The 13,231-nt window shown below is 38.0% G+C and overlaps 1 protein-coding gene across 2 annotated transcripts in view; it reads left to right on the top strand.

Moving 5' to 3' along the window:
* Nucleotides 1-13,231, top strand: part of RBM33 (RNA binding motif protein 33) — a 155,578-nt gene that overhangs the window by 47,154 nt on the left and 95,193 nt on the right. For both annotated transcript variants that reach the window (XM_054021129.1, XM_054021127.1), the window contains exons 7-9: nucleotides 1,310-1,481; nucleotides 8,203-8,411; nucleotides 11,358-11,607. In XM_054021129.1, coding sequence (XP_053877104.1) covers nucleotides 1,310-1,481; nucleotides 8,203-8,411; nucleotides 11,358-11,607 — 631 coding nt within the window. The remainder of the gene's footprint in view (nucleotides 1-1,309; nucleotides 1,482-8,202; nucleotides 8,412-11,357; nucleotides 11,608-13,231) is intronic.

Below are 13,231 nucleotides of genomic sequence, written 5' to 3'. Positions count from 1 at the left end.
CTAGACAGTCGCTGCATTCAGTTGCGGTGAGGACATTAGGCTTGATGTGTGTCGCCTGTGGAGCTAACTGGCTCCTATGAGTTCCTGCCTTGCCTCCTTTCTAATAATTACTATTTTAAGCGCCTTAATTTATAAGACAAACTCATGTCTTGCTTTATGTTCTTTCTGTGTTCACCAAACAGAAAAACATGTCATAGTTCATGTGTAGGCGCTAAAAAGATCTAAACACTGTGTGTGAGACCCAATAAATCAGGAATCGGACTGCTAGTATGTAAAAAACCCCAAACCCAATCTTTCATGGCAAATAATGCTATATTATAATATTTTAAATTCCAAACTATAAATCAAATTTAAGATGAATGTAACATTCTTAACTTTCTGTCCACCATCCCAGGACAGGAAAACTTTTTGGGGGTGTGGGTGGGGGAGGGGGGACTGGGTGGAGGTTAGGCTGGAAAGAGACACTGACACTTGGGACATGGTCTTCTGTGAATAATAAAGGTTTGCTCCCACAAGAAGATCTCGAATGTGACTTGAGAACAAGGGCATAACATTCCATTATGCAGATTTAGTATATTAAAATTGGGTACTGCATAACAGTACATTCTTTTGATGAGATGAGAAACTGCTCAATTTAAACTTCATTTCCACTAGAATATTTTCTCATGACAAGCAAAACTGTACCTAATCAAAGGAATCTAATTTAGAAATTGTGAAGTTATCTAGTCTTTATTCTTTCATGTTATTGACAATTGCTCTGAGTCATAAACACTAAGAATAATTAATTTATTCTTGTAATGTTTTTTTGAATAATCCAGTGTTTTTTGGATACTGATGGTATCCAAACCCTGAAACTATGGAATATCATTTTTCTACATGTCATCACAGGATATTTGATGCGGTTTTGTTTTTTAAAAGCTGTGGACTAATCAGATTTGGTTCTGGTAGAATATTCAAAATACCCTCTTAAGCATTGAAATAACAATACAAGATATGTTCCAAGAGTTTGGCTAGAAATGTTTTACAGAAATCAGTTATACCTCAGATATGTAGCTACTGTATATTGTAACCAAACAAACCTGTAAGATATGGTGAATCGCCTGCTGTTCCCAAACCGTGCACAAGAATTCTTTATAATAGCAGAATGGTACAGGCAGTGGAGCCCTTATATAAGACATTTATTTTGTGTTTGTTTGGTTTGTTTCCTGTCTTGACAAAGATTCTTTCAAAAATGGTAATATTTTTAGCATGTTGAAAATCTGTCTCAGGCAACGTTAGTTTGTACTCATCTTTCTCTCTTGTGATGCAGGCAGCTATTGAAACTCTGGAACTTCAGGAGGAAACAAAAGAAGAATCTGATGAAGAGGAGGAGGAGGATGAAGAATCTGGACGACTACGTTTCAAAACTGAACGAAAAGAAGGAACCATCATTAGGCTCTCAGACATAACGAGAGAGAGGAGAAACATTCCAGAAACTTTGGGTAAGATTCTGTGGCAATGGACTATAATAAATGACTATAATAAAAGAAAGGAAAAGATTGGATTACTTAAAGCCCTATTAACCAATAAATGTTATCCTTAAGGTAAAAGAATGTAGTCTGCCATAGACTCTGCTTGTCTATATCCAAGCTGTTCGCAGCTTGTTTTCCTAGTAGCTTTAGTTCTCCTCCTCCTTCAGAATATCAGAAAAAGTATATGCTTTTTCAAAAGCCAATGCAATGTATATTCATTGAAGTGTTTCAGATTCCTTAAACCTGGCTGTCCTTTAAACAGGGGTGCTGGAACAATTTTTATAGAGGGAGTGCTGTGAGCCATTGAACCAAACTGAAAATCCTGTATACAATGTAAACCACTTCAAACAGGGGGGGCTGTAGCACCCGTAGTTCCAGCACCTATGCCTTTAAACAGCAGTTGGCTATACACTGGGAAAATTCCACTACTGTTTTAATATTTCCACCTTTTAAATGACCCCCTCAGATTTTCATGCATGGTGTAAGGCTCACAGTTCAAGTAAACATCACACTAGTTGAAAGCAACTTGCTGGGGTACGTTGGCACACAGCATATATCCAGCTGCACTGACTGTATATTTGGCACGTGTTTCAGCATTGAAGTGGGAAAGCCATTATGTGCTCAATCCTAATAAGACTTTTTCATCAATTAGCTTCTAAACTGTTGTGACGTTATGTGCGATTTCAGTGAAAAAATGATAAATTGATTTTCGGCTTCCCCTTATTTGCCCAGTTTTAGTCTGTCCAAATAAAGTCACAGTGAGGTATCTTGGAGAGGGGTTCATTTCACCAAATCTTTTTATGCTCTGGATGCTGAAATATTTGATACTGTGATATAAAAAAATCCCTTGTTCTGTTGGGGATCACTGAAGCTGCTGCTCATGTTAGATTTCAGATAATGGCAGCACTTTTAGTATATATTGAGGCCACAATCAATACCAGCATCTGATGTCAGAAGTGCTTGGTATTACTGGGGTTAAATGCTAAGACACAATGATCTAGAATCAAGACTGCCTAGATTCAAAATATGGCAGTCCATGATGACGATACAGATGCTGGAACACCTTTTGAAGAAGTATCTGCCATTGCGCAGTGCTCACAGTTCTGCAGAAACTAAGTATCAATTCAAACTGTGGAAAAAGGTTTGGATGTCTTCCTGAAGAGAGTCAAGGTATGAAGCAGCTAACTTGAGAAGGAATGGAGGTAGCTTATCAGATACCATTGGTCTATAAAGCATTGAGAGCAGATGGTGCTTGCAGATCTGTATGGCTGCACTCATCAGATCTTCATAAAGACTTTCTGTAGGATGTGTGGAATATTTTTTGGAAGACTGCAGAGGCTATATTCACAAGAGCAAAGGGCACGATCCACTTTGTTTTCTCTGGTCCCTCTTCAGGCAAAGAAGGTGGCAAGGGAACGGCCTCAGCCTGGAGGTTAGCCTAGATAGCTAGTCTGAAGTCAATAATCAGGCTGCTTCTACTTTCCTTCCAAAGAAAGCCAACGTGTCCTAAACCTCCAGGTTTTTTGAAGGGTCCCATAACACATAGCTAGACTGCCAGTGCTTTCTTCAGAGAGCTTTTTTATGGGGGGAGAATTAAGAGCCTTTTTACCTTCAATAAACACTAGTTACTTAAGATCCAGCAAGGCAACAGATCTTGCTTCAGAGAGACTCCTCCAAATTGCCCTTCTTGAGATTCTTCTACAGTTCAACAGTAAGAGGAATAACGCTGCAAGAAATTTGATTCTTCTTGGCAAAAAGTCATTGAGTTCATGCTATTGAAAGAAGGAAGGAGTTTTTATTCCAGAAATTTATTCATTCTGACAAATCCTGTCAGCAAGGACCGTGCTACAGATGTTGGCCTGATTGGCACAACAAAATTAATGGCATGTGATCCATGTCAAACCTCAGTGGATCATAAGATTTCGGTAGTTTCAAGTCAGGGGAAAACTCTTATTGAATCTGGGCAATTAATTAACTAATTAGCCATGCTTGTTTGGTATTTCGGGCAAAAATCTTTAATTGGGAAAAGTCTTCCAATCCACATAGTTATAGAATGATGAATGCATCCTGACTAGGATGGGAGGAGCCTCTCCAGAGGGGCTTCACGTCCAGGCGCTCCAATAATAATGTATAAGGAGTCTAGAGATGAGGTGTGATACTGAACGCACTAAGTACCCTCAGATGTGTTTGCCTTATCTACACACAATGTGTCACTGGCTCAATTAAAGTGATTTTTTAAATGAAATTTGTTAAACTGATGTAAACCCTTGCATAGAATTGGTTTATAGTTGCCTAGTATTAAGGTAAATGGCAGCTGTAAACAGATTTAAGTGTATCCAGGTGGTTTTGTAACAACTGTGAATGCTTAAGGAAAAAGCTTAAAGGGAAACAGTGCTTTTATATTACAGTTTTTATCAAGTTTTTGGGTTACTTGATATATCGCTCAGATACAAGCAAAGCAAGGTAAAATGACTATCCAAATATGAACTAAAATAAATGGCATTTGGTTAGTTCTATTTTTGTATTTTTTGCCAGTTGCTTTTGTTAGAACAAAATGTGATTGGTTTAATTTTTGTGTTTGTTAATGAAAGGACATACAGTAAACTACAGTAGCCGTTAAACTAACAGCAATGCAAAATTTGTCATTTGCATATAAATATCAGCTCTGCTTTTGGGATTACTGTTAATAGATATTACTGATTTAAAAATGAAACTTTGTTGCATAGCTACATCTCTTTACTTTAAAATCTGGACATAGTTGAGAAAACACTTAAAGAGAAATTAACATTTCAGTTGAAGCTACAAACGTAATTTCCATCCTGTCACATTTTGGTGACCTTTTGTGACAGCTTGTCTCTATTGGAGGGAAGCATTCTTACTTGCTGATTAAAGATGTCATTTGAAACCATTTTATTACCAGGGGTAGTGAAATTAATCTTGACACTTAGAGCCACTAGAAAAATAATTGCTGATTCACTACATTAACTGTGTATGTGTATGAAAGAGAGAACTGTGTAGTCAAGATTAGAATGTGTGTGCTTGGAAAATAAATATATAAAATGTAGAAATTATTCTCTCATGAATGATGTTGAAACTTTTCCTAAATTTTTTTTTTTAACAAAGAAAATGTAATAGGTGGTTTTGAAAAGATTTTAGGGAGACATGTTAAGGAAAGGATATAAAATAAGTTTCTGAGAATACTGAATTCATCCTTTAAATAAAGCTTTTTATGTACTCATTATTACCATGTAGAATTATTGAGTGGCTGTATAGAGCTTACATTATGGATGGATGTATACAACAGACTTATTTTTCTTTAAGGAAAGAGCGGGAGATAATTACCTTATTTGTCCTGGTACAATCAAAAACCACCAGCATACTTCAAAGCAGCTCTGCTCCGCTCTCCTGCTCTTCCCAGGAACTCTTCCCTCTAGGCCTGATTTAAAAAAAAACAAACAGTATGGCTTCCATGCTTATGGAAAGCCATACACAAAGCAGTTGGAACTATTAGTGATGCTGTACTGATGCTGATGTCAGCAAGAATATGCACAATGTAGTCTGTTTATGCTTGGTATAACATCTAACTTTGAATATACTGAGTTTTTGGTCTGAAATCTCAATGTTTCATTAAACTTGTTGCCCTTTCACACACACTCATGCAGAAATGAGTAATGTAATAAGGTTACAAGTCTGAGTGCTCAAATCAGGAAATATGCAAAATGTCACCTAATTTAACCTTGTCCCATCACTAATGCATACATAGCACCCAGTTTCTCCCTCTGATACATCCATGGCACTCCTGTTGAAAACCATTCATGTTGTACATGTGTATATTAAACAGAATTATTCTCATGGTAATTTACAGTATGTTTATCAGCATTGTTCCAAAATATTCTGTGTATGCATAGAGGATGAATGAAGGATACTATGAGAACCTTCACTTTTGCATTATCTGACTTTTGAGTGTTTAAGGCTCTGAACCGCCACATCAACGTACAAATAGTGTACTTCTCCATTGTGTGGCGTCTTAGGCCAGACCAACACTACAGACTTCTATCAGTATAACCATGTCGCACTGGGGTGTGAATAATCCACCCTCCTGAGCAACATAATTCTACTGACCTAACCCCTTATAGATAGTGCTGTGTCAGTGGGAGAGCTTCTCCCGCTGACATAGCTACCGCCTCTCGGGGAGATGGCTTAACTATGCCGACAGCAGAAGCTCTCCCATCTGCGCAGTAGCTGCAGCACTGTATGTGAAAACAGGCCTTTGCTGATTGCAGGGGGATACCATGCAGATGCACATTTGCAGGGCTGGGGCATAAAGTTGGAACCTCAAGTTGATTTCTTTGTTCTTTTAGGAAAGCTAGAGAATTAAAACAATGAATATCTCTCCTGACCTCATAACGTACTTCCACAGTCCCACAATCAAAATTTTTTTAAATGTTTCTAAACTGCAATGAAGTAAACAACATCGTATCCAAATAATCACCGTCTTCATAGTACACGTGTAGCAGTGCCTGCTGTAGTTTGTTGCAGAACAGTAACCATTATATAACCCTGTTATTTTACATTCATAATTGTATGGAACTGTATTTGTTGACTGAAAAATTGAGCAAGTCGTCTGTGCTTATGTGACCTAAAATACATTTGACAGCTGTTTTTTAGTTCAGTGAGTAGCTTCCTCGACAGTTTAGCCACCTCTCCTTTCCCTCAACTTAACCACATTTTTGGAGACCAACACAGCTGAAATTTGAACCTTGAAACATAGCATGGGCATTATCCTGGACACACAGGAAGAAAGATGAGAGACAAGGGATATGGTTTTAACTAGATCAGAACTTCATTAACTCGTTTGGAAACTACCTGGCCATAACGTGTCCAGTTCAGTTTGTCCTTCCTTCCATAATCCAGTCTATCTGGTGAAGGGCTGCTGTCAGCTTTCCAAACCTTTACAACTGCTCCCAGCAACCCTCTCCTGGCTCCATCTTCTCATCAGCAACTGGCAACAACTCTGTGCAAATGTATAATGAATGTTAGGGTGTCTGCAGTTTTTGCCACATTTTGTAATACTCCTCAAGTTCTAAACCCCTTTTTAAGGGCCGCCTAAAACATTACGCCACTAGTTATCTTTTCTGTTGCAAATATACAGCCTTCACAATCGAAACACACAAAGTATCTCCAGCCAAATAAGAATAGCAGCGGGTTCCTGTTTCTGCTCCTCCCATGCCTACACATGCATGCCTCAGTCAGCTGTGAACTTGAAAGCTTAATGAGATCACTTGTAAGTAAGTTTAAAACAGTGATTTAAGTAGCTTTAGTCATTACATCCCCTGCCATTTTTGTGGCTTTATCACATTCTTACTTTAAGATTTTTCTCCCTATGGTTGTGTGAAAGACCCATACAACATGGAAAAATGACTCCGTAGGAGCAGAGCAACTGATTTATACCCAGCATGCTTTGATACGCAAACTAAACATTTTTCTCTCTAAACTTTCAATTTTAGGTATTATTTGTAATACCAGCTGAGAAAAATATTTCATACAGAAATGTGACTATCTTGATGCTGTCCCTTTAAATTGTAACATTAAACATGGATTATTTCTTTTTATGAAAAAAAGGATCTGTAAATGTATTTCAGCATACAGCAAATACATATTCTAATAGTGTTAAATTTGCACAGTTAACAAGATAAAGGGAAAAGTCAGTTTCAAAAGTTTCACCGTATTGTTTATTAGAGATTTTCTAGTTAAGCGTTTAGCTTGTTATATTGCTTGTCACTAAGTGGACCCCATTAAAATGTACAACATATAAAGTATCGCCTGGTGCATGCTGCTGATGAAACCTTCACTGTGTCCTAATATTTAGTACAAACTTTGTAGGTTAGTCCACACTTCTACTGTAATCTAGTGCCCTGATTCATAGTTATCCCCTGATCCGGTTTGCCATGGGTTTTAACTTGGTTCCAGGTACCATCTACTCTGCAACATTTAGCCTTGTTATAAATGAACTGGGGGCAACTGTTGTTACCAGGTTCTCAGTTGTAGATGGGCCCAAAATCTATAGTATGTTGTGTTTAGTCTGTTTGTCCCCTGTAAAGTTCATATGCAGGAAAATAAACTACATAAGAGTGTGTGTATCATTTAGTTCTTTCATATTTCTCAAAAATGGCATTAGCTGAATTTGTTCAAATATTCAAAAAAAGATCTTTGGCATAAGACAAACGTACAGAACAGAAGGTGAAGCGTTAGAAAACTATGGTTATGATGGAAGACTCAGCATAACCTTTACTATAGTGTTTCCTGCTGCTTCCTTTTCTGTATGTCTTTTCTGTGGATGAACAGAGAATTAAGTTACCAGTGCTGGCAGTCTAGCTCCTTTCACATAACAAACTTCTTAAACAACAAGCAACAAATGTGAGGCAGACTTCAATAGTAAAATAACATTTTCCTTCATGTTAGTTTCATTAACCTGCCACTACATGTTTACCTTTGCAGCAGATACAAATACACAAAAAGAAAAACATTGATTTTGCTTTAATGAAATGTTAACATGCCATTGCCACCTTAAGGTGATCAAAGAGCCTGCAAATTTTATCTTAGTTGTAGTGACACTTTCCTCTCGTTATAATGGTGTCCTTTCTAATCCTTACTGCAAATACCTAACATATGCATTTTTCCCATATAACAGAACTCTCAGCAGAAGCCAAAGCAGCGTTATTTGAATTTGAAGAAAGGGAAAGACAGCTTAAACAGGGACGCTACGGCTCAAGGAGAGGAGGGAGGAGAGGAGGTTCCATAATGTGTCATGGAATGGGAGAACAAAGAAGAGACAACAATGAAAGGGGAAGAATGAAGGATCACAGGCCTGCACTGCTGCCAACGCAGCCACCAACAGCGGTAACTAATGCACAGTATTTTCTTTATGGAATTGGTACTTTTAAGAAAATAATTATGGCTGTTATTACTGATTTGTAGATCTTTATGTAGCTCCTTGTCTTGCAAAACTGGGGTGAATTTTAGAAAAACTTTACTATTCTTAATCATTCACAAAGATTTAAAAACCCCAAGCCTTAATTTACTGCTGCCCCAGTGGAACTTAAGGTAACATGGGCTTCTCACCGTCTTGTGATTAGAACTTGACACACATTTTTGACCAAAACATTTGTATGTGAAAAATACAGATTTGGTAACACTGAAATATTCCACAAATCCGTAGATTTCATGTATTGTTTTGGTCAGTGAAAATTTTTTTAAAAACCCCAAACAATGGAATTTAGACATTTTTTGCAATTGAACTGTTTTGAATTTTTTCATTCAAAATGACTTTTTGTTTTGAAGTTTCCTTTAATTTAAGTTTAAAAAAATTAAAAATGTTAACTACTCAAAATCGAAATGAAACACGTTGTTTGACGCAAAACATTTTTTTTCAACTTCTCGATTGCAGAAAATATTTAATAAAAAAAAAAATTGTTTGACCCAAAACTCATCTTTTCTTCCCTGATTGTTTGGACTTGCCAGCAAACCCAAAAATAATCCATTATTTTCCCAACTATAGTTGTGATTGTGGAAGTATGAGAAGGGTCACGTTTCTACTTCAGAGTTTGATACCTTGGTATATCAAAGTATCCAAATTTCAAGCATTTTTCAAATGACGCAAACAGATAATCAGGCTCTCTGTTTTTTGCATCAACAGAGAGAAACAGGTTAACTCTAGTTGTATAGGAAAGCCACCTCTGCATTTGAGATTGTTCAGTCCAACATTACTGGTTGCTACTTACCCTAGCATGGAAAAAATGTGACCAGATATTTCCTTTTCTGTTGAATTCATTCTGGTGACTTTCAAGATTCTGTTAAAATAGTGATGTTACTTAAAACTCAGTATTTTTATATTTCTAATATTGTACATTATGCTGAGGGGAAAATAAAAACCTAGAGCTTGTCTAGACTACCATTTTGTCAGTATAACTTACATTGTTTAGGGGTGTGGAAAAAACACACCACTGAGCAACATAAGTTACACTGACAGAAGTGCCAGTATGGGCAGTGCTATGTCGGCGAGAGAGCTGCTTCTGCTGACATAGCTACCGCTGCTCGTGGAGGTGGTTTTACTATGTCAGTGAGAGAGCTCTCTCCCGTCGGCATATAACAGCTACATGAGTGATACTATAGCCACGCAGCTGCATCAGGACAGCTGTGCCTCTGTAAGCTCGCTAGTGTAGACAAGCTCTCAGAGAGGAGTCGTCACCCACCATGGAAATGTAGTCACCTGTGGGTTAGCACACAGCAATTTTCTACATCAATAATACTACACAATGGTTTTCTAAGATTGCAGGTGAAGTATAACTTCTGTAATTGAAATTACTAGGGAATTTAGGTAGGCAGATTAGTTACCCACATTGGAATTTGGCCAGGTTCTTGGAGTTAATGCCTCTGTTGCTATAAAAAATGCCATGGGAACAACAATGATCACAAATGATTAAATCTTAATTTAATATCTTATCCTAAAGAGAACACTTGAGTGGTCAAGAAATAGAATTAATTTTTGTTTGTTTTTGTGAAGTATTGTTATCTGGGATCATAGAATATCAGGGTTGGAAGGGACCTCAGGAGGTCATCTAGTCCAATCCCCTGCTCAAAGCAGGACCAATCCCCAGACAGAGATTTACCCCACTTCCCTAAATGGCCCCCTAAAGGATTGAACTCAGAACCCTGGGTTTTAGCAGGCCAATGCTCAAACCCATGAGCTATCCCTCCCCGTTCCTAGATTAGTCTGTGTATGGGTATGATAGAGGTGATGCATAAAAGTGAGGGAGCAAGGTTTTACACTGGAAATATTAATTAAACCATAACAGACTGTTAGTAGGTACTGCAATAATACTTGATGGTTCAAAACATGAATGTCAGTATTTCATGATGTAGAACAGAAGGGGGGGGCATAAATTACCTTTGTTTTTTCACCTACTGTATTGCTGCAGTCTTCAATTAATTGATGTATTTTAAATTTAAATCTAATAATTTTATTATAAGCCTTTATGTGCTCTCATCATCAAGGTATCAAGACACGTTTGTTTATGTACATCTGTGACTCTTCATGTGGAGAAAGGCTATCCTATCCTCCCCACCCCTCCCATCCAATACTTTGAAGCTACTTGTTCAAGTCTGCAGGTTATGTTTAGTTAAATGTGACTTTTCCATGCAGCTACATCCTTTAGTGAATCCAAGTACTTACACTGGAACAAAGTACAACAAAAAGATGCCAGTTTTCTTAGCGAGGTCCTACCCCTGTACAGTGATCAGATGCTAGTGGATTTATTATGGTATCTAAACTGTGCTTCCTAATGACACATACAAACAGAGCTAATTGTTTGGTACTACATTGCAGTTGATCCTCACTAGTAATGCAAGCCATTCTGCACCATATGTTAGTTTTTTTTCCTACTTTTCTTCATTTTCTGACAGCTACACCCGGTACTTGACAGTGACATTTTATTCTCATCTGTCTTTTAAATTTTGTTTGGATACTGGTAACATTCCATATGCTAGGCTCTGGCCCCAGACATAAGAATGAACAATCTCTTACCCCTTCCTTTACTACTTGTTTCCTGCCTATTTTCCCTTCATGCAGACATTTTTTTGCTTTCAAATTATTCCTTCCCATGCTGGTAGTTCCAATAATTTCAGCTGGTTTAATGATGGGAATAGGAGGTGTCTTTCTTTGAAAATTAGGCCTTGAACATTCTCAAAGAATCCCCGTTGTATTTTTTGTTACTGATTTTTCCTTTTTTACATCTGTGTACTTGGATTTTAACTGAATGGATTTTGGGTTTTTTTGGTTATTTGCAGGGTCATTCACAGAGGTTAATTCCTCCTCACCAGCAGCAGCCTATTAGGAGTCTGTTCCAGCAGCAACAGCTACAAACGCTGCTTCCTATGCAGCATCAACACCATTCATCTCCTCCTCCAGGACTACATATGCCACCCCAGATAGAAACACCTGGAATAATGATGACTCCACCTCCAGTGACACCCCAGCAACCGAAGAACATACATATAAACCCACATTTCAAAGGGACAGTAGTGACGCCTGTGCAAGGTGAGTGTTCTGAATATTGTAAGTTTTGTGTTAGTGTTTCCCTGATCCCTGCACTGGCAATGCTATCTACAGGGTCGGTTTTCTGTGGTCATTCAGTCATTACCTACACAAACTTATTTCAGGCTAAAATTCTCCTTGCTTAATCATAGAGGAAATATTTTGCCAAAGTTAGTAGTTTGTTGAAAAAACAAAGCCTCTTCTAGCTCTTCTTTAAAATGACACTTAAGGTAAAACTTGCATTATCCTGTAATAAGGAGCAATTGAATTGCCAGCTGTAAAGAAGATATATTTAAATAGTGGACATCAGTTTTTAAGAACTGGCTAAGCATTGCAGTTTAAAATTTCACAAGTGACATACTAGCTTCAGCAAGGCACTCTCAGATCATCTACCCAACTATTTGTGTGTGAATATACTGTGACACCCCTCAAACTGCAATTATTGTGTGAAAGGTACAAGCTGCATCCATGTTATTTATGATTAATTTGACATGATATGCTCTGTTCTTTTCTCAGCTCCACTGTTTTTAATGGATTATTTGATTCAAAGCCTGAGAATTAAACACTTTTTCCATAACTTATTTAATTCAAGCACCCATTGCTGGGCAACTTTTCTGAGAACTTGCAACAAGGTTGTTGAAGTTGCAACTTCTTTGGCTGTGTTGAATCTGAGACCATGTCTACACTTAACGGGGATGAACGCTGCTGTGATCGATGCAGCGGGGGTTAATTTAGCAGGTCTAGTGAAGCCCTGCTAAATCGACAGCAGAGCGCTCTCTGGTCGACTCGGTACTCCACTGGAATGAGAGGAGTAAGGTAAGTTGACGGGAGAGCATCTCCCGTCGACGCACTGCTGTATAGACACCGCTGTAAGTCAACCTACTAAGTCGACTCCAGCTACATTATTCACTTAACTGGAGTAGCATAATTTAGGTCTACTTACCCCAGTAGTGTAGACAAGGCCTGAGACTAAAGAAAAGAAATACTTGTATAATTTGAAGTCTCTTTGTGACTGTAGTCAGCACTAGAAAAAGCAAATATTTTTTTACCTTCTGATCTGATAGATATTTTGTCCTCAAATGAGCAGAGGTCCTTGCCTAAAGCTAACTTTCTGCTTATCATTCTGTCAAATAAAGGAAAGTTGGCAGGACTAGGGGCTTTGCCAATTGGGAGAAATCTCAAGTATGTTAGTCCTGTATCAGATCTGCTTCTCACAGATGGGTTTCAGAATGGCTGTTCCCTGGAGATTTTAGTTTTCCATATCTAATAAAAGCAGTACTTCCCACCTAGTCAGTCAGTATACCTGCAATAGTCCAGAAGCTCCTTAGTCTTGGATGAATCTCTTTTGTTCAACCTTCTTAAGATTTCCAAAGCAACTGCTGAAGGTATTTGTTTTATGAAAAGCAAAGAATCCCATTCAGCCTGTCCCACACCTCTTCAACTAATCAATGAAAGTCTTGCATCCAGATGGACAGCCTCCCTCTTCTAATTCCAGCAAACAGCATTTGGGGATTTTTGCTCTGTCTGACCTCAAAAAGCATACCAGCACTTCCTCCATCGACCCTTTTATGGCTTTCTTCTTTATATCAGTGGTTACAGATACTGTCAGTATGTTGCTCACACTGGA

Source organism: Malaclemys terrapin, chromosome 2 (genome assembly GCF_027887155.1).
Source record: "Malaclemys terrapin pileata isolate rMalTer1 chromosome 2, rMalTer1.hap1, whole genome shotgun sequence".
Lineage (NCBI taxonomy): Eukaryota > Metazoa > Chordata > Testudines > Emydidae > Malaclemys > Malaclemys terrapin.
Note: the sequence above shows the minus strand (reverse complement) of the source record. Positions and strands in the feature narration are given on the sequence as shown.